The sequence below is a fragment of the Salvelinus sp. IW2-2015 genome, linkage group LG37, assembly GCF_002910315.2.
Source record: "Salvelinus sp. IW2-2015 linkage group LG37, ASM291031v2, whole genome shotgun sequence".
NCBI lineage: Eukaryota > Metazoa > Chordata > Actinopteri > Salmoniformes > Salmonidae > Salvelinus > Salvelinus sp. IW2-2015.
The window spans coordinates 7,041,393-7,068,941 of record NC_036876.1 but is presented as its reverse complement, the minus strand read 5'-3'; the positions used below and the strand labels follow the sequence as shown (position 1 = coordinate 7,068,941).

General features: G+C 42.5%; 1 protein-coding gene across 5 annotated transcripts in view; it reads right to left on the bottom strand.

Annotated features, from left to right (window-relative positions):
- LOC111960178 (multiple PDZ domain protein) overlaps positions 1-23,030 on the bottom strand; it is a 69,759-nt gene extending 46,729 nt beyond the window's left edge. For all 5 annotated transcript variants that reach the window (XM_070437916.1, XM_070437918.1, XM_070437919.1 and 2 more), the window contains exons 1-12: positions 22,949-23,030; positions 19,468-19,553; positions 17,249-17,415; positions 12,758-12,919; positions 12,146-12,285; positions 11,059-11,272; positions 10,390-10,518; positions 9,942-10,025; positions 9,636-9,740; positions 8,950-9,052; positions 8,539-8,627; positions 5,752-5,968 (exon numbers count right to left, since the gene is read on the bottom strand). In XM_070437916.1, the coding sequence (XP_070294017.1) occupies positions 5,752-5,968; positions 8,539-8,627; positions 8,950-9,052; positions 9,636-9,740; positions 9,942-10,025; positions 10,390-10,518; positions 11,059-11,272; positions 12,146-12,285; positions 12,758-12,919; positions 17,249-17,415; positions 19,468-19,483 (1,426 nt within the window). In that variant the 5' untranslated portion in view covers positions 19,484-19,553; positions 22,949-23,030. The remainder of the gene's footprint in view (positions 1-5,751; positions 5,969-8,538; positions 8,628-8,949; positions 9,053-9,635; positions 9,741-9,941; positions 10,026-10,389; positions 10,519-11,058; positions 11,273-12,145; positions 12,286-12,757; positions 12,920-17,248; positions 17,416-19,467; positions 19,554-22,948) is intronic.
- Positions 23,031-27,549: the final 4,519 nt, after the last annotated feature.

Sequence of the window (27,549 nt, the reverse complement as noted above, 5' to 3'; positions counted from 1 at the left end):
ACCGCACTACCCTCTGTCAGTTGCCTTTGCGGTCCAAGGTCCGAGCAGTTCCCCATACCAGGCCACGGTGAGTGCAACCAGTCAGGATGCTCTCAATGCGTGCAGCTGTAGAACTTTTGAAGGATCTGACGGACCCATGCCAATCTTTTTCAGTCTCTCCTCTCCTATATCAGTCTCCTCTCTCCATCTGAGGAGAATAGGCCTTGTCGGCCCTGTTCACGAACTGTCTTGAAACAGCAAGGAACTTGGACACTGTATAATGAAACGCGTTGCCATTAATTTGTTTTTAGCATTCGCCTGTTTCTTGTGGGTTGTACATGAAGTCGGAAATGTACATACAACCTTAGCCAGAATACATTTCTTTTACCCCCATTTCAATTTCGTGGTATCGTAATGTTTAGTACGTTACTGTTCTTCTCTTCATCGCTTACAACTCCCGCACGGACCTCGGGAGATGGCGCGAAGGTCGAGAGCCATGCGTCCTCCAAACACAAACCCAACCAAGCCGCACTTGCTTCTTAAACACAGGCGTATCCAACCCGGAAGCCAGCCGCACCAGATGGTGTCGGAGAAACACGTACACCTAGCGACCTGGTCAGCGTGCACTGCCGCCCAGGCCCGCCACACAGGAGCGCTTAGTGCGCGATGAGACAAGGGATATCCCTGCCGGCCCCAAACCCCTCCCTAACCCGCGAGGAAACGCAGCCAATTGTGCGACCGCCCCATGGCCTCCCGGTCAGCGGCCGGCTTGCGACAGAGGCCTGGGCTGAGACACAGACTCTCTTGGTGGCACAGCTAGCACTCGCATGCAGTGCTTTAGACCACTGCGCCACCCGGGAGGCCCAGCCAATACATTAAACTCAGTTCTTTCCCAATTCCTGACATTTAATCAGTAGTAAAATCCCTGTCTAAAGTCGTTAGGATCAGCACTTTATTTTAAGAATGTGAAATGACAGAATAATAGTAGAGAGAAAAGATATATTTCAGCTTTTTATCTTTCATCACATTCCCAGTGGGTCAGAAGTTTACAGACCACTCAATTAGTATTTGTAGCATTGCCTTTAAATTGTTTTAACTTGGGTCAAACATTTGGGTAGCCTTCCACAGGCTTCCCACAATAAGTTGGGTGAATTTTTGGCCCATTCCTCCTGACAGAGCTGGTGTACTGAGTTGGGTTTGTTGGCCCCTCTGCTAGCACACGCTTTTTCAGTTTGCCCACAAATTTCTATGGGATTGAGTCAGGGCTTTGTGATGGCCACTTCCAATTCCTTGACTTTGTTGTCCTTAAGCCATTTTGCAACAACTTTGGAAGTATGCTTGGCATTGTCCAATTTGGAAGACCCCATTTGCAACCAAGCTTTAACTTCCTGATGATGTCTTGAGATGTTGCTTCAATATACCACATAATCTTCCTACCTCATGATGCCATCTATTTTGTGAAGTGCACCAATCTCTCCTGCAGAAGAGCACCCCCACAACATGATGCTGCCACCCCCGTGCTTCACGGTTGGGATGGTGTTCTTCAGCTTGCAAGCTCCCCCCCTTTTTTCATCCAAAATAACGAGGTCAATAGGCAAACAGTACTATTTTTTGTTTCATCAGACCAGAGGACATTTCTCCAAAAGTACAATATTTGTCCCCATGTGCTGTTGCAAACGTAGTCTGGCTTTTTTTATGGCGGTTTTGGAGCAGTGGCTTCTCTCCTTGCGAGCGGCCTTTCAGATTATGTCGATATAGGACTCGTTTTACTGTGGTATTAGATACTTTTGTACCTGTTTCCTCCAGCCATCTTCACAAGTCCTTTGCTGTTGTGTTCTGGATTGATTTGCACTTTCGCACCAAAGGTGTTCATCTCTAGAGACAGAACACGCATCTCCTTCCTGAGCGGTATGACGGCTGTGTGGTCACCAGGTGTTTATACTCACGTACTATTGTTTGTACAGCATGATGAACGTGGTAACTTCAGGTGTTTGGAAATTGCTCCAAGGATGAACCAGACTTGGAGAGTCTAATTTTTTTCCCTAAGGTCTTGGTTGATTTCCCCCATGATGGCAAGCAAGAGGCACGAGTTTGAAGGTAGGCCTTTGAAAATACATCTCAGGTACACCTCCATTGACTCAAATGATGTCAATTAGCCTATCAGAAGCCATGACATAATTTTCTGGAATTTCCAAGCTGTTTAAAGGCACAGTCAACTTAGTGTATGCAAACTTCTGACCACGGGAATTTGTGTACAGTGAATTATAGTTAAATTAATCTGTCTGTAAACAATTGTTGGAAAATGTACTTGTTCATGCACAAAGTAGATGTCCTAACCAACTTTGCCAAACTATAGTTTTGTGGAGAGGTTGAAAAACAAATTTCAAATGACTCCAACCCAAGTGTACGTAATTTCTGACTTCAACTGTGGGTGTCTGAGCTGTAGGTTATTTGATTATGCAGACAATCTCGAATTGTCTATCGTTAATCTCTCATCAACACTCAACACGAAAGACTGCCATGTATGTTGTTATTGTTAGTTGTGTATGTGCAGTTAAGGGGAACGCGTGCTGCTCTGTTGGAGCCAGATACAGCTTGCTAGGTCTTTCTTTGCTGCACTTTACTATATTACTGGACAATAATCAAGATGGGACAGACCCAGAACCTTGAATAACTTGTACAGTTGATTTGTTTTAAAAATGCAGAACATCTTTTTACAGACATACCCCTCCCGATCTTCACAGCAACTTTGTCAAAATGACTTGACCATGTTAATTGACCATGCAGTTATACCTAGGAGTGTAGTCCTCAACTCACACCCTTAGTTCACCTCCAGTTGAGGTTTAGGTCTTAGAGAATGTTTTGAACCATATACAATGCTTTTAGTTTTTAGATGTAATTAGGACCATGTTTGCTGTTAATGACCCTTCTGATACTGACCATAACTTCTTATTTAGAATTCTGTGAGCTCACTGCCTTTGGGTGCTGACATGTAGAGTGTGGAATCATCAGCATACATATTCATTCCAGCTTTCATGTAAGACCAGTGGCAAATTATTTGTAAAAATATAAAAGACAGTGAAAGGCCAAGGCAACTGCCCTGAGGAACATCGCACTTACATTATTCTGATGTTAGAAAGCTTCATTGAAAGGAGACATTCTGGGTTCTACTGGGATAAATAACTTCCAAACCATGCGATGGCAAGTATGTAAATCATAGCAGGTGAGTTTTTTCACCTTCAACGTTTTATGATCAATTAACATGCAAAAGCAGAGTGCGGGAAAGTCTTCATTTTAGGTTCAGCGCAATTCATTCCAACCCTGGTTGGCCAGAATCCTGTCATCTTTTCAGGGAGAGGGGCGGGCCTACCAGCAGGATGTGACAGCACGACAGGAGCTCCTTCAGAATGCTCACCACTTCCTTTGCGGTCATCACCAATCAGGGAATTCCATTCACCTTGCAGAGGTGGGCACACAACATCCATGCGTCAACACTTATGTTGAGTCACTCATGCCAGGATTCAACGATTAAAGGGTTAATAGCGGGCATTGCTGTTTTACAAGGCAATGTTCCCCACGCTTGCAGAGATCCTGATTCAAGGTAAACTCTACATATATCCAAGGAATTAGGCACCTTGATATCAGTGCGTAGAGAGAATTTGTGCACTAAGTAAGTTCCAGGCTAACGGTTGTTCACCATGTTTCTCGCTATTGGCGGTGCCCTTACTTCGAGCAGTTCGTCCCCAACTGAAGAGTTTCCCACAGCTCCACTGGCCCCTCCGGCAGAACGGAGCGGATGTAGTGGTGCCCGCTGCTTGCATCCAGACTTGATTCCCAGACCACTGCTCTCACTGAACTTCTCCACCTGGGCAACTGTCATGGCATGGGCACAACAGGTGGGACAACTCGTTGGCACAAAAAACACTATGAAGCTTTTTCAAAAAATTATGCTTTCGCCACATCTTATGAAATTGTCCTATAATGTCAGCATTCAATTTACCTAGTGTGGCAATATAGTAGAATGTTTTATTTACAACACATACAATAATGGTTTATTCTGCAACCAGTGCTTTCCATCTATACAATTGCAATATAATGAGTAAAACAGGAAATAACAACCATGTATATTTAGTAAAGATAGGCTGTGTTTGGGTGGATGTTACTTCTGTTAACTCACCACTACTTCGTTCTGGGGCCGAGGGTCTCCTGCCACTTCTTCTTCAGCTCCAACTCCTCATCCTCTGTTAGCTTGCATCTTAAAAACATCAACATACCATACACTGAGTGTACAAAACATTAGGAAACACTTGCTCTTTCCAGTACATAGACTGACCAGGTGAATCCAGGTGAAACCTTTGATCCCTTATTGATGTCCACTGTTAATCCACTTCACATCAGTGTAGATGAAGGGACGAGGAGACGCTTAAAAATACTCATTTAACCTTTGATACAATATCATGTACCCTACCGTTCAAAAGTTTGGGTCACTTAGAAATGTCCTTGTTTTTAAAAGTGGGAGGCCCGGTCACAACTGAGCAAGAGGACAAGTACATTAGAGTGGCTAGTTTGAGAAACAGATACTCCAAAGTCCTCAACTGGCAGCTTCATTAAATAGTACCTGCAAAACACCAGTCTCAATGTCAACTGTGAAGAGGCGACTCCAGGATGCTGGCCTTCTGGGCAGAGTTGCAAAGTAAAAGCCATATCTCACTGGCCAATAAAAAAATAAAAATAAGATGGGCAAAAGAACACAGACACTGGACAGAGGAACTCTGCCTAGAAAACCAGCATCCCGGAGTCGCCTCTTCAATGTTGACGTTGAGACTGGTGTTTTGCAGGTACTATTTAATGAAGCTACCAGTTGAGAACTTGCGAGGTGTCTGTTTCTCAAACTAGACACTAATGTACTTGTCCTCTTGCTCAGTTGTGCACCGGGGCCTCCCACTCCTCTTTCTATTCTGGTTAAAGCCAGTTTGCGCTGTTCTGTGAAGTGAGTAGTACACAGCATTGTACGAGATCTTCAGTTTCTTGGCAATTCTCGCATGGAAGCCTTCATTTCTCAGAACAAGAATAGACTGACGAGTTTCAGAAGAAAGTACTTTGTTTTCTGGCCATTTTGAGCCTGTAATCGAACCCACAAATGCTGATTCTCCAGATACTCAACTAGTCTAAAGAAGGCCAGTTGTATTGCTTCTTAACTAAGCACAACAGTTTTCAGCTGTGCTAACATAATTGCAAAAGGGTTTTCCAACGATCAATTAGCCCTTTAAAATGATAAACTTGGATTAGCTAACACAACGTGGCATTGGAACACAGGAGTGATGGTTGCTGATAAATGGGCCTCCGTATGCCTATGTAGATGTTCCATAGAAAATTGCTGTTTCCAGCTACAATAGTCATTTACAACATTAACAATGTCTATACTGTATTTCTGATCAATTTGATGTTATATATAAAAAAAAAGGACATTTCTAAGTGACTCCAAACTTTTGAACGGTAGTGCATATATGCACTGTGTTTTGCCTTGAAATATTCAGCACTTTGCTTGAATATAGACTACTGTGATTGGAGGTATATGTGACTGTCAATCAAAAATGCAGTTGTCATGTTCATTAGGGCACGCCATTGACAACATTTTAAAATGCTTTGCAGCGGAAAACGCAATAGAGTGTTTTTTAATTGGACAAATCCAGGTAGTCCTTCCCTGTTTAAGTCAGTTTTCTTCCATTTCCTGCCTAATGAACATGGCCCAAACCCTTTATCTACAGGTACCTTGAGTGGTGGAGTCCACAACATCCGTCCTCTCCAGTGTCGTGTCTCTGCCACCTGGGGTTGGTGAGACTACGATCACACTGGGCACCACAGCGGGTGGGATATCCTCTGGACGGAAGCCTCGCCTGATCAGCTTCAGGTGAACTGTCTGGCTTGTGTGTCTCAACACCTCCACGGCCTGCTGGTTGGTGTAGCCCTGGATGTTATTACCGTCCACCTGCAGGGGGCGATCATTCGTGTCATGATTATGGATACATCATGGAGTTGAATAGAGTGCTTAGAGTGCTCTTCTTTGCATCTTTGTCATATTGGCTTCTGTGACAGCATGGAAAGCGTCAATGAGATCTTTCTCCATACTTAAACAGCCTTTATGGCACGTGAGTCGTCTATCCAAGTCTATGGGATACATTCTCAGGACAACACACGAATAGGAAAGCAAGCTCACAGGCACACCCATACCAGGCACACCCATACACACAGAAATAGTCTCGGCCAATAGACAAACCTACATCACAACAAGAAAATAAATCATGATGGAAGATTTGCTCAGGCTTCAAATCCATAAATTTATTCAGGATGTAACACAAAGGGTTTTGCATTAATAGTAAATGCTCAATTTAGGGTCATGACTAGGGTTGTGACGGTCATGACATTTTGTCAGCCGGTGATTGTCAAGAAAATAACTGCCGGTCTCACGGTAATTGACTGTTAATTAACATGACATTTCTTTTGCATCTCCTGGCTTCCACGCATAGTCTASAAGCCAGTCATTCAGACTTTTGGAACATCTACATTTTAAAAAGTCTAATAAATCAATGCAATATAGCCTATACCATCCCAATAAATCCATAATGTATTTTAGACAGGTCTAAAGAAACATGATATGAGGAAAATGTAGTCTATTTCAGAAGAACAGAATAGTATACTCGGAGTTGTCCTTATGTTGGGACCTGATCTGGCTATGCCATATGGCTGTGGGCTACACTAGTTCATTTAGCAGGCAAGATTTGTTTAGAATTCCGCGGCATTAATTTATAGTATGAAGAACACAATTGAACATAGCTGAATAAAATAGAAAGGATGTTTTCTCCAAAAGATTTGAGGGAGTGCACACACGTGGCTATTCTGTGTTGAGCAGTTAACATAGAAACAGGTCATGCTATATGCTTAATTTATAGTTCTTTATGCAACTTTAGTTGTGATCAAAACATATAGCCCAACATTTGTATTTATAACACATTCTAAGGCTGCATTATGCGACTCTAATGATGATTTGAAAAAAGTTGCATGTAAGGCATGAACTCTGTTTTGTTATTTGCGCAGGCTGCACACWTTTCATCAGTCTCTCATTCACAATTTGCCAAGCAATTTCCGGGCGGCATCCCCTTTGTAATGCCCCCTAAAAAAATCCATGCCGTTTGCGGCCAGTGGCCGTTGTGCGCTTGGGTCGAATATAATAATTCCCCTTTCCCGCCTGCGTGCTCCGAAGCACCTCTAACTCACATGGCTGTCTAAGATAGCTACATTCTTATTAGCCAATGCAATCACGTGATCGGGTCTTTCACACAGGCTACAACTGAAGACAGACAAATCCGTGACGCAACTACCTCACGAAGCTGGTTGAGAGAATGCCAAGAGTGTGCGAAGTTGTCATCAAGGCAAAGGGTYGCTATTTGAAGAATTTTAAATATAAAATATACATTGATTTGTTTAACACTTTTTTGATTACTACATGATTCCATATGTGTRATTTCATAGTGTTGATGTCTTCACTATTATTCTACAATGTAGACATTTTTTTTTAAATAAAGAAAAACCCTGGAATGAGTAGGTCTGCCCAATCTTTTGACTGGTACTGTATGTGTGAAATTAGTTTTGATTTAGAATGGACCATTTTCATGCACCTGTCTCGAAAATAGCGAATGGAGGACGCTTTTCCTGTGGTTCATTTTCAATGCCAGCCATGTAGGCTATACTCCTGTTGTAAAGAGAAGCAATGTGCATAAAATTAGAAAAGTTGAGAAATAAATATAGTAGGCCTAACCTATAGAAAGCTGATGGGATAATACTATTTTTAATAGAGGCCTTCACTCTGTTTTCTCACTCAATTGCATAGCCTATAGAAATGTTGCGCAACATGAGCTAATGGGCTCCCATTAAGTATTTGATTAGATTTTTGATTACATTTGCATTGATGTCAGAGTGATTAGAGGTAAAATAGAATGTTGAGTACCAGGCAGTTATCAAGTTTGGTAGACTACTAATGACCATCAGCAGCATCAGAGCTCGGAGAAYCCTAATTACCGTAACTAAATGGTCACGTGGAATTTGACTGCCGTCATGACTCGTGACCGCCGGTGTGGCGGTAATACGGTCACCGTAACGGCCTTGGAACAGTGTGTATAAATCTCAGCTGAAGATAAATTATTCAAATATGGGAGATTAATATCTCCCCACATTATCTATAGACAAAGCTCCATATTATTCCAAATGAGAGAAATATCCTTGCACACTTTATTTTATACTTTGGCATGGAATTGAAATTTACATAACAGCTGATAAAAAATATGAAGGGTGTGGCTTGGGGTGGTCTAGCGCTTAGGGAAGCTAGTGTTGGCTTAGGTTCCAATCTGACCTACTCCACAATCTCTATCCATCTTTCCCCACTGTCATCCTCCATCACTCTCTATCTGTTCAAGTCAGAAAGTGAAAATATATATTTTTAAATTTACAATAACCAAAAAAGGAAAATAAAAAAAAGAGTTGAGGATAGTCTAAGACACTTACGGCTATGATCTGGTCCCCAACATGGATCCGGCCGTCTTGCTCTACCGCACTGTCTTTAGTTATACTTTTCACAAAAATACCAGAGGGCTCTGAAAATGGCAAAATAGACACAATGACCATGTGTGGATAACATTCTTAAAACAAGCAGTATCCTTTATACAGTACAAGAGACGCCCTTTAACTGTCAAACTGTATCTGCAGTTTGAGTGTTCAAGAGAAGTCAGAAACACTCACAATTTCCCGAGAAGAGGCAGTGTCACTACATAGCTCTTTGCTCCAGACATTCCATGGGACTCTTTAAAGTAAATTCCTTCCCAAGTGGTTTCATTCCATCCCAAGCAAGAGTGAATAAATTAGAAAATAAATAAAACCAAACTATTTCCAGTAGTAAACAATGCTCCCAAGCCTTACCAGAATTTTTGTCCCCCACATAGCCGGCGATGGTGATTCCCAGACCCTGGGCGTTCTTAGTCAGCCCAACGTCGAACGCGTCGGCCTCCTCTTCCTCGTATCCCTGTGAAGAGAAAGAGGAAGAGTGAGTCAGCTTCTACATTCTACAAAATGGCCGACAGAGAGCACAGTGGAGGGGGCGAGTCGCGGGTGCCGAATTCCCCCAATTCCACGTGCTGTTACCAATTTACCAAGAAGCATTCCTCACCTATGCATCAACTCTGTCAGCCAGATGAGTTATGTTATTTATTTGATGAATGTCAACTAAAAATTGCAATCAAGCAATGGGGTTACTGAGACTGTGTACAGAGAAGAATACACAGTCTAGTTTGGGAGTGTGAGTCATGGAATGTTGATAAAGTTCATGGTTAATACTGCTTGATAATGGACAGCAAATTCCAGTTGTTAGCCTTTTGGAACATTGTGACTTCTGAGGCTGAGTCACAGATGTTATGTGTCACAAATTATTCTCATTGGATACCTATCTCTGAGGAAAAGAGAGCTGTAACAAAAGAGAAACAGAACCGTGTGCCCTTAATCCTAGTCATTAGTAAATATAACATTTTAAGGAAACAAACCTAATAAAACCACCTCATCTTCCCCCTTTCCCCCCCTATCCAACCACCCACACGATTGTCTTGTCGTACCTGTTGCTCTGTGACCGTGGGCAACACCATTGGGACGATGGCGGTCTCCTCTGGAGGGCCTCTGGTGATGACCAACTTCACTCGGTTACCACACTGCCTCAGGACCTGGACCAATCACAATATAACTGAGACCAGCATTACACACTAAATACTGTACCTGTCACTTATAGAACCATAGAAAAAGCAGGACAATGGGGATAAAATTTAGAAGTTTTGGTCAAGACTCAGTCAAGTCTCAATGTCATATGTCTAAAAGTCTCAGACAAGTCTCATTATCAGTAGTCAATTCAATACAAAACTCAGTACCTGAGCCACCTGCTCACTTCCCATGCCATATAGGTCAGTGTCCCCAATCTTGAGGATGTGGTCCCCACTGCGCAGATGCCCATCCTAAGTACAAGGTATGAAAGTTGGTTATTACTAGTAGGTATGGCTTACAAAAACCAAGATTCCCCACTGGGCACAGATGTCAGTTCAACATTTATTTTTTCTAAGAACTTGGTTGAGATGTCAACTAACGTGAATTCAAACAAAAATGTCACCCTGACATTGGATTTAGGGAAATCCTTACGCTGAGGACTTCTTGCAAATCCAATCAGTTTTCCACGTTAATTCAACGTCATCACATGGATTTTTTGTTGTTGTTGAAATAACGTGTAAAAAAACATTGATTAAAACTATTTTTGCCCAGTTGGTTCCTGCTGGCAAATCCTCTAAATACCAATGTGTGGTGCATCCATGACATTGAAGTCACCTGATCAGCGATGCCTCCAGGCAGGATGGTTTTGACAATGACACCGGTGGTCTTTCCTCCCACAATGCCAAAGCCCAGGCCTGTCCCGTCGTTGACCAGCTCCATGGTCTCCACATGATTCCAGTGGGCCTAAGGAGGGACCCAGAGAGTGGAGCGTCAGATAAGGATCTCAAAACATTCACTACAGAAAGGTTACTATATATAGGGTGTAACCCTCAGGGTAAAAGAGAGGTATGCCGTCCAAGGAGAACAACTAGGACTAATGAAGAGGAAATGAAGAAACATCATTCCAGGAACCACCTGGGAGGATGCAAAGAAAACTACACAGAACAGGGTGATAGAGATACACCGTTGAGGCTCTTTGTGCCACAAGGAGCGAGAAGGAATATGTTAAGTGCTCAAAGAAAGAATTTGAATATTGCTGTGTGTGTGTGTGCCCCAGTGAACTAACGTTATACAACCGTCTGTGTATAAGGGGTGCTTTTGTGTCTGTGTTCCTCATCACGCTAGAGAGGTCAAGCCTTACGCTAGCTCCCCCGGGAATGTGAGACACTATAGTTTGTGTGTGTATACAGAATGTGAGTATGCTCATGTTTGTGTGTGTGTGTGCGCTAATGTGTTTATATATGTGTATGCTTCCACAAGCTTCTGTGTGTGCACTCCCCTCACCGCACTGGAGTGGGCAGACAGGGTGCTGGCAGCGGAGGGGGTACGGGACACCACAGGGCTGGCCAGCTGAGGGATGGGTCCTCTGGCTATGGTGAGCTGCACGCACTCAGACGCTCTCTGCAGGATGCCTATGGCCTGCTGGTGGGTCACTGTCTGGTCCAGGGGTTGACCGTTGATGGCCAAGATCTGGTCTGACTCCTTCAGCTTCCCATCGCTGTGGGAACAGGAGGATTCTTATGATAAATAATATTCCCACAAGACATCAATTAAAGGGATAGTTCACCAACATTACAGTATGGCATCCTGGTTGCTAAAATTCTAATAGTTCACTTAATGTGACAAAACAAGCAAGTATAGTGTAGATAATTATTGTAGCATCTAAACTCCTGTGAAATATATTTTCCATAATCGCAAATATTGAAGCATAGACATAGCGCAGATAGAACAGATCTACTGCTTCTTAAACTTTCTTTCAATGAGAATGACAGATCTATAACGCACATTTCTAAGTGAATTAGGTCAGGTCGCCCAAAAAGTGACATATTGCAGCTGTAAGTGGTAACTTTTTAGTAGTTTTGTCCAATATGTAATTTTGGGTGAACTATCCCTTTAAAGACATATTGTTAAGTTTTCATTGATGACTCGAGGTCAAACATAGTTCATTAGGATGCGGCCTCAGTGCAACTAAATTCATTATTGAATAGTTGATTATCTAATGGGCTGTAAGGCTTAGAACTGCGGATAATCTCGCTGTTGAAAAGATGCAGGTCGAAAAAGACAGTAGTCATCAACTATGGTCTTGGGGAGATGCAGGGTGGGCAGGCTTTTGTTCCAGACCAGTACTAACACATCAGATAATCAACTGTTGATTCAGCTGGAATGTGCAAAAACTGGGTTTCTGGTTTAATGACTTCATTACAACCAGATTTGTCCGCCACAGGGTGGGCATGCATTTTGTTCCAGCCCTTCACTAACACATTAGATAATCAACGTTTGACCCAGTAGGCAAAACTGGGTTTCTGGTTCTAATGATGTCATTTCAACCAGATTTATCTCCTGGGGATGACCCTTGTTAACTTTCCCATACCAGTGGGCCACGCTCCCGGGCTGGATCTCCTGGACGAAGATGCCCAGCTCCCCGCGGTTTTCGCTCCTCAGGCCAATCACGCTGAAGCCCAGACCTCCAGACAGTGGCTTCACCAGCTCCATGTGCGTCACGTAGCGCCCCTAGAGACACATGCACGCACATGCACACACACACACACAAATGTACCCATATACATCACACACACTCCACGTTAGCCCTCCTTCTTACCCCCTCTCATAGTAGCAGCAAAGTCACACACTCTCCTCCGAAGTCACTCAAGAATGTACACTGAACACAGCGTAGTGGAGTGTAGTGCGCACTTGTCTTTGAATGTCTTTGAATATTTAGGTAGATTGACCGGGAGTGTAACCAGTCTTGCTTGTGATTATCAAGATCCATTTCTGGAGATAATACATTTTTTACAGTCTAGGGATGTAGAGAAATTGTACCACCAACAGCATTTGTGCAAAAGTCCAGTCACATATGAAACAAAAACAACCATATATAATGAAATATGTACCTCTTAATATATGTGTATCTAAAATAAAGTTGTTGTGATTAAATAACTCAAAATGTATGAAATGCTTGCGTTTTATCCAAACATGTCTTTACCTGAGCCATGGAGCGAATGATGTGCTCAAAATCCTCAGGCGATTGCTTCCCATTGACCTGTGTACTAGTGGAGGCTTCTGGGTAGGCAAGATGGCCACCATTGGCCTGGGCTGATGTGTAGCATTCACTCAGGTCACCGCTAAGTGTTGATGTGACACCACCCTGAAACCATCAGTGGAAATACAGTCAATAAGTGTTGCATTCAAGAATTCTAGGTTTTGCAACATTTTGATATATGGCAAACTGTGTAAACTCAGTATTGTTTATAAGAGCAGCTGCTAAAAGCTGTTGGCTGATATAGTTTGAAGTGCTGTTTATTGAATTTGTGGCAGTTGTTTGATTGAAGTTAGAGAGACATGATCACAAACACTATAACCAATTATTTGAAAATCAAATATATTCAATGTTGTGATGGTAGGAATTATACATCTCGAATAATCCACAAAATTACGGCTTTATTTTTGAATATATCAACACAAACCATGTTTACTTGTCACATTGTTACGCACATGCATTGCAGTGAGTATCACTAATATCCCAAATAAGGCCACACAAGCCGATCCCATCAAGTTCTAACCAAAAACCTGCCATCACTGCTGTTAAAATAAACAAAGGCTAATTTCGTGAATTCCCTAAATCAAACTAAGTCTAGGAGCGGGAGAGCCAGGCCAGCTCGTTACCCAACCATGATTAGCTGGATCTATAGCAGTCTAATCCTTCAGAGATAATAGCCTTTCAGCTGATCCAACAATGACTCTGCCACCAATGTAATATTTCCATCATAGCCATCTGGATGCCTTGATATGCTACTCAATACATGGGCTGCAACCACTGTGGTTTTGTGACTAATGGATTACATGAATTAGACAATGTGTAAAACTATGTTTTTGAATCTCATTTGCTTTTTGGCTCGAATGTTTGTTTATGATTCGTTTGAATGTGATCCAAAAGGACTAGCGCATTGCTTCATGAGCACTTTGTTTGAAATATAGCATCCTCGGCTTTGGTTGCCCTTTTGAACTTGGGCTTGTGTGCTTAGCATATTGAAGAAGCATTTTTGACACACTAGCTGACATATCATCCAGCCAGTAGCATATGGTGAGGTTTTAGCCTTTGTAAAGAGAAAAACCCTGCAGGCTCGGCTAAGTTAGCGTAGRGCTCAAGTTGCTGTCCCATACACAAGCTTTGTTAGCCAGCCGGGCTAAGAGGATTAAAGTTCCAGTTTGGTTCTTGCACATTTAAGAAATTGTTTCTGCCCCACTTCACACGGCGGCAGCCTCTCTCTTCTGCGAGCAGGCCTCGTCGCCATAGCGACACTGACAGTGCTAGGCGCTACTGGCAGGAGTAGACAGACAGACTATGTGTGGGTCTAGGCATTGACTGACAACAAAAACACTAACTACAGCTTTCCTACAAATTGGTTTCGCCTAAGGAAACCAGAAAGTCTATTTGTATTGCAAAATCTCAGCTTAATCTRTGTTCCTCTAAATTGAATTTACATTATTTCATGTTTTCTTTGATTCACTTTATCTATAAACATAGACTCCATTACTCATGTATTTTAGCTGGAAAACATTAGGGTGGAAGAGCAATAGTTTAGCATGCCACACACAGTTACCCATGCTATACGGTGTGGACTGGATTGCTACATTGTGCTAAGTTATGTGACACTGCTGAAATAAGCTATAAAGCACTGGCGCACAAAAAAATGCCTGCAAGGATTTTATAATCTGAATTCCTTCAGGGTTGAAAAAAATAAAAGATGTAGCAGCCCCCCTGCCTCCCACTGCATAGCTCACATATTTTCTGTCTCAAGCACTCACCCTGGCCCCTTCCCACAGTGACCTAACCAGAGCTCTTTCTTGGGCAAAAACAAATCTACATTTCTCATGGGCCCTGGATAAGCCGAGAAGGCCTTTTGGCTTTTCCTGGTATTGTCTGCTTATGTAACCTTATTAAAAGTGCCCAGYTGAACTCGGACTGCAATATGAKCACAGTAATACATGATTTGAGAAGAAAAAAAAGCTAAATCTGTCTGGAGCCCTAATAATTCAATTGGATTCAATGCAGACCAAATCAAGATTGAAATTGGTAGTTAGAATGAAATAAATTACTGCTACCTGACATAATAATACTGTCGTAGCAAAGACCATACATGGTCAATCCTGAGTCTGAAGCTATGCCATTAACACATTTATCTACAATGTGGACAAAAACTTAAAGACAAGTTAGGGAGTTGGAACCAGAGATGGGTTGAGGTTAAGTCTATGTTTACTTTATTGGGTCATGTGTATGACGCCCTGTAAGGGTTAGAGTGATGGCTACCCTAACCCTCATTCTTAAAGGGATAGTTCACTCAAAGTACAAAAACAACCAAAGCATGGATTGCTGTCATACCTTGTCCATAGACTGCTTAGAGGTTTGTCGGGTCAACAAAACAAAACGAGGCAAGACGTCATAACATGCTCTAGAGTCCAGGCTACCTGAGAGTTCATAAGCAGCTGCAGGGCCCTTTGATCCATTTCAACCAGTAGGCCTATTTTAGTTACAAAAAGCATGTAGGCTGCTGTATAATAAAATAACAGTTTACAAGTCAGCTATGAACGTAACAGCAGTAAAATGAAATTCTAATTTACATAGCTAGACAATATACTGTGGTGCAAGAATAGTGCCGTTTTCMGCTTGATCGCAGTCTTGCAGTGCAAAAACTTTTCTGGAAAAGTCGACCCTTAGCAACTAGCTAGCCTATGTGGAATTGTAAAATAAATTTGCCATCAAAAGGTTGCAATAGTAAACAAAACATCCAAGAGGAAAACAATTAGCCAGCTAACAACTCCAGCAAAGTTTGCAAGTGTAAAGTTTTTTTTTTTGGTAAGCAACTCCAGTGCAAATTTGGCCTTGTGTTTTAGCTTATTGTCCTGCTGAAAGGTGAATTCATCTCCCAGTGTTTGATGGAAAGCAGGCTGAACCGAAAAAGTAAATTGCTTTGCCTAATTTTTTCCTACACTTTTCACTCTGTCAATTAGGTTAGTWTTGTGGAGTAACTACAATGTTGTTGATCCATCCTCAGTTTTTTCCTATCACAGCCATTACACTCTGTAGCTATTTTAAAGTCACCATTGGTCTCATGGTGAAATCCCTGAGCGGTTTCCTTCCTCTCCGGCAACTGAGTTAGGAACGACGCCTGTATCTTTGTAGTGACTGGGTGTATTGATACACCATCCAAAGTGTAATTAATAACTTCACCAAGCTCAAAAGGYATATTCAATGTCCGCTTTTATTTTACCCATCTACCAATAGGTGCCCTTCTTTGCGAGGCATTAGTAAACCTACCTAGTCTTTGTGGTTGAATCTGTGTCTGAAATTCACTGCTTGACTGAGGGACCTTACAGATAATTGTATGTGTGGGGTACAGAGATGACGTAGTCGTTCAAAAATTATGTTAAACACAATTAATGCACACAGAGTGAGTCCATGCAACTTATTATGTGACTTGTTAAGCACATTTTTACTCCTGAACATAATTAYGCTTCAACTGTGACATTATGGGGTATTGTGTGTAGGCCAGCGACAAAAAATCTCAAATTAAACTATACTGAACAAAAATATAAACGCAACAAGCAATAATTTTTYCGATATTACTGAGTTACAGTTCATTTAAGGAAATCAGTCAATTGAAATATATTTATTAGCACCTAATCTATGGATTTCACAAGGCTGGGCCTGGGATGGCATAGGCCCACCCACTGGGGAGCCAGGCCAAACAAAATTTGTTTTACCCCACAAAAGGGCTATATTACAGACAGAAATACTCCTCAATTTCATCAGCTGTCCGGGTGACTGCTCTCAGACGATACCGCAGGTGAAGAAGTTGGATGTGGAGATCCTGGGCTGACGTGGTTACATGTGGTCTGCGGTTGGACATACTACCAAATTCTCTAAGGCGGTTTATGGTAGAGAAATGAACATTAAATTCTCTGGCAACAGGTCTGGTGGACATTCCTGCAGTCAGTATGCCAATTGCACGCTCCCTCAAAACTTGAGACATCTGTGGCATTGCATTGTGTGACAAAACTGCACATTATAGAGCAGCCTTTTAWTMTCCCCAGCACAAGGTGGACCTGTGTAATGATCATGCCGTTTACTCAGCTTCTTGACATGCCACACCTGTCAGGTGGATGGATTATCTTGGCAAAGGAGAAATACTAACAGGGATGAAAACAAATGTGTGCACAAAATGTAAGAGATATAAGCTTTTTGAGCCTATGGAAAATGTTATTTCAGTTCATGAAATATGGGACCAACATGTTGCATTCATATTTTTGTTCAGTATATTTTACATTCAGGCTGTAACGCAACAAAATGTGGAAAAAGTCAAGGGGTGTGAATATTTTCTGAAGGCACTGTATATTTGATATTGTTCATCAAAGTTGGCTGACTAACTTAGTGATCCTACATCCCAACACCCAAGAGAAACCTGATCTTACCCACCTGGTCTTTGAGGAGCTGGACAGACTTCTGCAGGGCAAGGATCTGGTGGAACAGGGGGCTCTGGAGAACAGACTTGAGCAGGCTGAGCTTCTCCTCGGTGGGGACCTCCCCCCGGTCCTTCAGCTTGGCCTGGAGACGCTCCACTGCCTGCAAGGCACGCTGGGTATCTGCAAAAGCGTTGCATAGTCCAGTGACCGCATGGGGAGACAGCCACGTGGAGAAGAGTGGAAGAGYGGGATAGCTATCAGTATGAACATGCAGGGTGGTCAACGCAAGTGTTTTGAAATTGTTTAGAAGTTGAGTACAGCTAGATAGGAGGCTGACATGCCCCCTTTGACATGTTTATTTAGGATGGATTGCTGAGATATCAAAACGTATTGATTTGTTTTGTATTCAAAACGAATACAACAGGTGTAGACTTTACTGTGAAATGCTTGTTTACGAGCCCTTCCCAACACAGGAGGTTGGTGGCACCTTAATTGGGGAGGACGGACCTGTAATAATGGCTAGAGCAGAATGGTATCAAATACATTAAACACATGGTTTCCATGTGTTTGATGCCATTCCATTTGCTCCATTCCAGGCATTATTATGAGCCGTCCTCCACTCAGCAGCCTCAACTGCTTACCAAATATACAATAATAATAAAAAAATGTAACAGAAGGGAAACAAAATACACAAAAGAAGCTGTCTCAGAGCCTGTTGTTCCGAGAGCCAATGCTTCAGTACCATTTGCCAGACGGTAGCAGAGTGAACATGGCTAGGGTGGCTGAATTTTTGGGCAATTTTTCACACCTTCCCCTGACACCACCTGATATAGAGGTCCTGGATGGCAAAGAGCTCAGCCCGTACTAGACTGTCTGCACCACTCTCTGTAGCGCTTTGCGGTCCAGGGTGGTGCATTTGCAATACCAAGCGGTGATACAGCCAGTCAAGATGCTCTCGATTGCGCAGCTGTATAACGTTTTGGAGGATCCGAGGACCCATGCCAAATCGTTTCAGTCGCCTGAGGGGCAAGAGTGGCTGCCGTGCCCTCTTCACTAATGTGAGGGTGCGTGTAAACCATGTTAAGTCCTTAGTGTTGTGGAGGCCAACGAATGTGAAGCTCTCGACCAGCTCCACTACAGCGATGTGGATGGGAGCGTGCTCTCCCCTCTTTCTCCTGTAGTCCACAATCAGCTCCTTGGTCTTACTGATGTTGAGGGAGAGGTTGTTGTCCAGGCACCACACTGCTAAGTCTCTGACCTCCTCCCTGTAGGCTGTCTCATTACCATTGTGTCGTCAGCAAACTTGATGGTGTTGGAATCATGTGCGGGCCACGCATTTGTGGGTGAAAGGGAGTACAGGAGGTGACTAAGTATACAACCCTGAGGGGCCCAGTGTTGAAGGAATGTGAAGTCTATCCWACAATTGACTTCTAAAGTCTTATCTACTGTAAGTAGTAACACATCCTGTTGACACACGGAACCAAACGTGCTTGCTAATGTGTGAAGCACTATGTGAATGATTCATGGGGGAAGGGGGCGAGAGAGACCACCCTGAGGCTTAGCTTAACTTCCATTCAACATGATGTTCTCTTTCAGAATAACAATGATTTGCTGTTAGGTTTCGCTCGGCCGAAAGACGCACAGGTCCGGACTGGGCAACCGGAGAAAAAAGGTCCTCCACAGTTTGCTTGCTCGACCCTGCATAAGCTCTTCTCGCCTCCTCAAAGCGGCTTGTTAGCCAAGGATGGGTTTGACGGGGCAATTTCCAAAGCCCGCGGACTGTGACTAACACCTAATAGGGCGTGCACGAGTTCCAAAGCACTGTTCGTTCTGAGAGCTAGCCCACCTCTTTGTGCAGAGACAGTAAACAAACCAATAAGACGAMAGTCTCGACAGACACATTTCTCTGTTAACGGCTTGTACCGTCCGGGGTACTTTGTTGTTGTTTTCGTAGCGGAGTGTTCAGGCGTGCATAACAAGGATTCTCCTCAGGGTCTGTGTTTGTTAGAGAAATAGGGTGATTTTACAATAACTGAGGCCTAGTCCGGATTTTTTTATGTTTGGATGGGAGATGGGGAGCAACATTATCTAAATAAATAATAACATCAATCTAATTCACTCTCTTCATCAAAACATTATCACCTCTCCCTGTTTTCATGTTGTGAGACCTTGGACATAACTGACAACACTAGCAATCAACACTTTTCTAACACACATTGACTGATCACTTACCCATTGTCTCAATCATGTCTTTTATTCCTGGTAGATGGGATAGCTGCCTATCAACCGATGAGTGTTACMCTTCACGTAGTCAAGGCCTGCAAAAAATACATATGTGTTACACACCCTCCATATAAGCACCCCCTATTTGACCTTTGACCAAATGAATATGACATCAACATGAAACCATTACGAGTGTTGTTGCAATGCTACTTTTGTCAATCATTATCACACAGGCTACTTAGTCATTCAGTGTTTATATCCATGTCCACTCTGACCAGTGTGTTCTTAAAGACTGCCCGACAATTAAAACATCTCAGCAGCCTACTCTCTGAATTGTCATACTTCACAGGACATAATATAAAATACAGATTTGTATGCTGAATTTGTTTTTGTTATGCTAAAGAGGAGAGCTGCTACACTACAGAACAAAGGTTTCGTGCASGTGCTACAATACTACTAGAAGAAGTAAGTCATTACTAGGCACATGCAGGTTGATGGGGCCTTTGTATTTGAGTAATGCTCTTATTCAGGGATTAACATCTGCCAATTGCCATTCCTGGGGCCTTAACTGACATTGGCAATGGCTTTGTGACATGTATGTCACCGCCAGTCATCTGTTTGGCCTTGGCAAAGTCATTTACTATGCATGTTAGGCCAAACAGGCAGGTGTTCTGCTTCTATGCTCAGTACCCGAATCAATAGCCATATCACATCTCAGTTACTGTAAATCAAGTATCCACTAATACATTATGAAATTAGTTGTGTGTTACTATACCAAGGCACAGTGATGCTTTTAAAACTGAAAGGTTAAGTGATGCAGATGAAGTCAATGTTCTAATGTGAATGAAATGTCTTCCTTTTATATTTGGACATTTTTTATACATCAAAAGGTACAATAATGTACAAATACCTGGAAGTTAAATATTGCATATTTAGTTGGAATACAGTAAATTGTCTTACTAACGGCTCTGTAACCTTGTCATACCCACTCCAGTCATACCATGCAAGCACATTGATAGAAAACGGTTTCTTTAATTGCATTTATCCATTATCAATGAGAAGTGGTATGGGGAGGATCTTAATTATTTAATTTTCTTAAATCTTATATTAGCTCAATCATTAGGTGCAGGTGCATATGCTGAATAGCAGATTCTCATGGCATTATCAGCCATAGAATAGCCTATATGCCTATCTGTAGGCTATATTTACAGCAAATGTCTATAAACTTACAGACAATAGCCCTTTTTGTCACCCAATATAAAAACGAGTTTGAAACCAAAATAGAAACAACTTAAAGCTTTATTTAGGGCCTATCACTTGGTTTGGACAAACAGATTGACTAGTCAATAAGATAATGGTTTCTTGAAGTTTTTTTTCTAGGGATCCCAGCTAACAAATTTGGTTTCTTTGTAGTTGTGGGAACATACGTTTTTGGTTTCCAATTGGTTCTGGGAACGAAGCCATATGTTTCCTGACCGGTAAAACAAAAACGTTCTGAGAACTTAAGCGAAAATATCAAAGGAAACAAGCACTCATTAAGATAAGGTGTGGCAAATTAGTGGGCGTGGCCAACACACCTGAACACACTTAACAAGATCGAGAATAGAGTTTTGTTGACGCTGAGAACAGAATGTATCGGTTTRAAATAACATTCTTACAACGTTACTAATGTCTTCTTATGGTTTTTTATGTAACGTTTTCTTAATGTTCTCAGAACATGACTAAATGTAACCATGAGGAAACCTGCAGAAAATGTTATGCTGAAGTATTGAAATTCCCACAGATGATCATTGTTTATTAAGGTTCTGTTAAAGTAATGAAATGCCTTTAGGGTGAATGTTTCTGGGTGAATGTTTCTGACATTTTCAGACTACTAAACCACTATTTAGAACCATGGAGAGTAACCACAAGTTACAAAGAAAACAGAAGCTGCATCCACTATTCCAGCACCATTTCTGCATCATCAAATCACCCATGCTTAGTCTAATACAGTGACAACTAAAAGACACCAAAAACTATTTAGTCCAATCAATGTAAGCTAAATATTATTTGGCTGTCCATGGTTCTAATTTCTGTGTGTGTGTGTGTTAATGCAAATAGAAACATGTTGACTCACCCTAGTTGTACGAAATGGTCTATGACTCAGTCATACAATACACTTTTAGTTTTTGTTGTCATAGGCTACCTGGCTAAAATACTTGCTCGCTAGCCTAACTTTGTTTCATGGGCAACGATGAGCTGGGTCAACATTAGCCTACTACACTTACATCCTTTCAGGGGCACAAAGTAGGAATTTATGGTTGGATCAGAATTGCCGTTATAATTATTGGCCAGTACGGAAAATTAAGTAAAATCCACAAGTCAAAATCCCTAACTCCATCCATGGCTAATTTAGGAAAGGGCCGATTTTAGCTAGATATCCACCGAAGGAAAACAACACAACAAGAGKAAAAAACTAGATTTGTTGCATATCATTTGATGTTTGCTCTAGATGTGATGTGATTGGTGTGAAGCCGAAGCCAAATCCAAAACAGGCTTCCCTTGACCCTTTTTTTTTGGTGTGCCAGGACCATTCACAGTTGAGCTCACTCAGTTTAGCTCAAAGCTGATTGGCTATTATATTATAGTTTATTTTAATCAAGGGTGGACAAATGCTCTCTGGCTACACTTGCATGCAATGCTACGGGCGGCAACAATCTCATGGGCTACACATACAGAGACAGAGAGGTGCTGTTTCGCTCGCTCAGATGCTTTCTCTGGAGAGATAGATTCAGCCTCTTGTGAATTTAAGGAGAAGTATGAAAACACAGAGATGAAAGATAAATTGTATGGGMMTTTTTTCTTGGTAATTTTTTMGGGGAAGCCTGGCTTCCCATGGCCTCCATCAATACACGCCACTGGCTCTTACCAAGCTCTAAGAAACGTTATGTGCTAGCTGGGATAGTTCTAACTATGGAACCATAACACCACTATATCATAGTTTTCGTTCACCGCTCACTCAAGGCATATTTAACTAACTGAAATGTGTTTGTACAAGTGTCGGCACTGTCTGTTTATACGTTTACATAGTATTATTTTAAATCTAGCCTCGCCTCGGCAACAGAAGGCAACGAATACAATCCGCTTTTCTCAACTCCCCCTCCTTCTCCATCTCTTCTTCAGGATACTGAATCAACAGGTATTCGACATTATCAGAGACGCCAAAGAAGTTGTACACCGTTGTGACAACGTAATGAAACCGCCCAAGTGCTTGAAACATTCGGACAAAACTATAAACATATAATATAGGCTATGGGAGAGAAAATACAGATGTCMTTGGAAACATTGACCGCGCGAGCGTCAGAGAACGTAGCCTTTACAATAGCAACACTGTTGCTCAAAATCCAAACTCGGAATTCAGCGTTACGTATGTACAGTATCCGAAACGCTTATTAACTTTTATCTTGCCAAATGCATTGAAAGGAGTATTATAGGAACGAAGGAAACTTACACAGGCGTTGACCCTTTGCTGGCGGCTTACACAGGACGTGTCCTGTTGTACTCCGGCTAACGGCGCATAGACTGGGCTTAAAGATGGGGCGTATTGTAACTCGATATTCTATAGACATTTGCAGCAACAGCGTCACCGAGAGTTGAGATCGAGACCAGCTATGGGAGAGACGGTGGAAGTTTATTGGGAAGTCACAGGCGCCGCTTGGTGGATACCATGACAACTAGGCCTAAAGTGCAGCCTGCTGTTCTGCATCTCAATCATCTCAAGTATTGCACTCAGACAGACTTGATTGGGGATTTATTTCATATGCATTGGGCAATTTTATAAGGGGGTCTATTTTTATAATCATAGGTATTGCAGAAGGCATGTCTGCTATTGCATACATTCAAATACCATGCATAAAAAGTTTAATGGGTATTAGGGGTGTAGGCTGAACATGCAATGCAATGCAATGTAACTTAACACAGGCTTTCACAATGTTGCAGGTATGAAGAAATGGTCGCTGGCAAGAATGATAAACAAGGGTATATACCATACTATTTGTCAAAACATAGATAACACATCTTTATCTTTCCATCTGTCCTTCACATTGTGAAGTTCTGATCTCCTGTGTTATTCTGATTACTCACAGCGTAGGGGTCCTGAAACCTATTCAAGTTGATGCAGAATAGTTTCTCAATATACTTCAGTGCGTATGCCTATCAATAAAGTCAGTGATCTCAATCATTAAGAAATAACTCCTTAAAGGGGAAATCTGCTGTTGCTACAGTCATTTTTGGACGAATAAATTAATGATATAGAGTACCAGTCAAAGTTCGAACACACCTACTCATTCAAGGGTTTTTCTTTATTTTTACTATTTTCTACATTGTAGAATAATAGTGAAGACATCAAAGCTATGAAATAACACATGTAATCATGTAGTAACCAAAAGACGGTTAAACAAATCAAAATATATTTTATATTTGAGATTCTTCAAAGTAGCCACCCTTTGCCTTGATGACAGCTTTGCACACTCTTGGCATTCTCTCAACCAGCTTCATGAGATAGTCACCTGGAATGCATTTCAATTAACAGGTGTGCCTTGTTAAAAGTTCATTTTAATGTGTTTGAGCCAATCAGTTGTGCTGCTACATGGTAGGGGTGGTGTACAGAAGAGAACAGCTCAAATAAGCAAAGAAAAATGAGAGTACATCATTACTTTAATACATGAAGGTCAGTCAATGTGGAACTTTTCAGTTGCAAAAACCATCGAGCGCTATGATTAAACTGGCTCTCATGAGGACAGCCATAGGAAAGGAAGACCCAGAGTTACCTCTGCTGCAGAGGATAAGTTCATTAGAGTTACCAGTCTCAGAAATTGCAGCCCAAATAAATGCTTCACAGAGTTCAAGTAACAGACACTGCTCAACATCAACTGTTCAGAGGAGACTGCATGAATCAGGCCTTCATGGTTGAATTGCTGCAAAGAAACCACAACTAAAGGACACCAATAAAAATAAGAGACTTGCTTGGGCCAAGAAACATGAGCAATCGACATTAGACCTGTGGAAATCTGTCCTTTGGTCTAATGAGTCCAAATTTGGAACCACATTTTTGGTTCCAACCGCCGTGTCTTTGTGAGACGTAGAGTAGGTGAACGGATGATCTCCGCATGTGTGGTTCCCATCATGAAGCATGCAGGAGGAGGTGTGATAGTGTGGAGGTGCTTTGCTGGTGACACTGTCAGTGATTTATTTAGAATTCAAGGCACACTTAACCAGCATGGTTACCACAGAATTCTGCAGCGATACGCCATCCTATCTGGTTTGCGCTTAGTGGGACTATTATTTGTTTTTCAACACGACAATGACACAACACACCTCCAGACTGTGTAAGGGTTATTTGACCCAGAAGGAGAGTGATGGAGTGCTACATCAGATGACCTGGCCTCCACAATCACCCGACCTCAACCCAATTGAGATGATTTGGGATGAGTTGGAAAACAGAGTGAAGGAAAAGCAGCTAACAAGTGCTCAGCATATGTGGGTACTCCTTCAAGACTGTTGGAAAAGCATTCCAGGTGAAGCTGGTTGAGAGAATGCCAAGAATGTGAAARGCTGTCATCAAGGCAAAGGGTGGCCACTTTAAAGAATCTCAAATATAAAATATATTCAGGTTTGTTTAACACTTTTTTTGTTACTACATGATCCCATATCTGTTATTTCATAGTTTTGACGTCTTCACTATTATTCTACAATGTAGAAAATTGTAAAAAATTCAGAAAAACCCTTGAATGAGTAGGTGCACAACCRTTTGACTGGTACTGTATGTGAAATGGGATGATTAATTTGAGTTGTGTTGTGACAAGGGGTGGTATAGCGAAGATAGCCCTATTTGGTAAAAGACCAAGTTCATATTATGGCAAGAACAGCTCAAATAAGCAAAGAGAAACGACAGTCCATCATTACTTTAAGACATGAAGGTCAGTCAATACGGAACATTTCAAGAACTTTGAAAGTTTCTTCAAGTGCAGTTGCAAAAACGATCAAGCACTATGATGAAACTGGCTCTCACGAGGACTGCCACAGGAAAGGAAGACCCAGAGTTCAAATCAAAGCAAAGTTTATTTGTCACGTGCGCCAAATACAACCTTACAGTGAAATGCTTACTTACAAGCTCTAACCAACAGTGCAATTTTAAGTAAAAAATAGGTATTATGTAGACAATAGATAAGTAAAGAAATAAAAAAACAGTAAAATGACAGTGAAAATAACAGTCGCGAGGCCATATACAGGTGGTACCGGTACAGAGTCAGTGTGGGGGGGGCACCGGTTAGTCGGGCTAATTGAGGTAATATGTACATGTAGGTATAGGAAAAGTGACTATGCATAGATAGTCACAGAGAGTAGCAGCAGCGTAAAAGAGGGGGTTGGCGGGTGGCGGGACACAATGCATATAGTCCGCGTAGCCATTTGATTACCTGTTCAGGAGTCTTATGGCTTGGGGGTAAAAGCAGTTGAGAAGCCTTTTGGTCCTAGACTTGGCGCTCTGGTACCATTTGCCATGTGGTAGCAGAGAGAACAGTCTATGACTGGGGTGGCAGGGGTCTTTGACAATTTTTAGGGCCTTCCTCCGACACTGCCTGGTATGGAGGTCCTGGATGGCAAGCTGCTTAGCCCCAGTGATGTACTGGGCCGTACGCACTACCCTCTGTAGTGCCTTGCGGTCAAAGGCCCGAGCAGTTGCCGTACCAGACAGTGATGCAACCAGTCAGGATGCTCTTGATGTTGCAGCTGTAGAACCTTTTGAGGATCTGAGGACCCATGCCAAATCTTTTCAGTATCCTGAGGGGGAATAGGCTTTGTCGTGCCCTCTTCATGACTGTCTTGGTGTGTTTGGACCATTCTAGTTTGTTGGGGATGTGGACACCAAGGAAGTTGAAGCTCTCAACCTTCTCCACTACAGCCCCATCGATGAGAATGGGGGCGGGCTCGGTCCTCCTTTTCCTTTAGTCCACAATCATCTCTTTTGTCTTGATTACGTTGAGGGATAGGTTGTTAATCTGGCATCACCCGGCTAGGTCTCTGACCTCCTCCCTATATGCTGTCTCGTCGTTGTCAGTGATCAGACCTACCACTGTTGTGTCGTCTGCAAACTTAATGATGGTGTTGGAGTCGTGCCTGGCCATGCAGCCATGGGTGAACAGGGAGTACAGGAGGGGACTGAGCACACACCCCTGAGGGACTCCAGTGTTGAGGATCAGCGTGGCAGATATGTTGCTACCTAACCTCACCACCTGGGGGAGGCCCGTCAGGAAGTCCAGGATCCAGTTGCGTAGGGATGTGTTTAGTCCTAGGATCCTTAGCTTTGTGATGAGCTTTGAGGGCACTATGGTGTTGATCGCTGAGCTGTAGTCATTGAATGGCATTCTCACGTAGGTGTTCCTTTTGTCCAGGTGGGAAAGGGCAGTGTGGAGTGCAATAGAGATTGCATCKTCTGTGGATCTGTTTGAGKGGTATGCAAATTGGAGTGGGACTAGGGTTTCTGGGATAATGGTGTTAATGTGAGCCATTACCAGCCTTTCAAAGCACTTCATGGCTACGGACGTGAGTGTTACGGGTCTGTAGTCATTTAGGCAGGTTACCTTAGTGTTCTTGGGCAGGGACTATGGTGGTCTGCTTGAAACATGTTGGTATTACAAACTCAATCAGGGACATGTTGAAAATGTCAGTGAAGACACCCGCCAGTTGGTCAGCACATGCCCGGAGCGCACGTCCTGGTAATCTATCTGGCCCAGCAGCCTTGTGAATGTTGACCTGTTTCAAGGTCTTACTCATGTTGGCTACGGAGAGCGTGATGAGACAGTCGTCCGGAACAGCTGATGCTCTCATGCATGCCTCAGTTTTGCTTGCCTCGAAGCTCGTTTGGTAGGCTCATGTCACTGGGCAGCTCGTGGCTGTGCTTCCCTTTGTAGTCTGTAATAGTTTGCAGGCCCTGCCACATCCGACAAGTGGCGGAGCCGGTGTAGTACGATTCAATCTTCGTCCTGTATTGGCACTTTGCCTGTTTGATGGTTCTTCGGAGAGCATAGCAGGATTTCTTATAAGCTTCCAGGT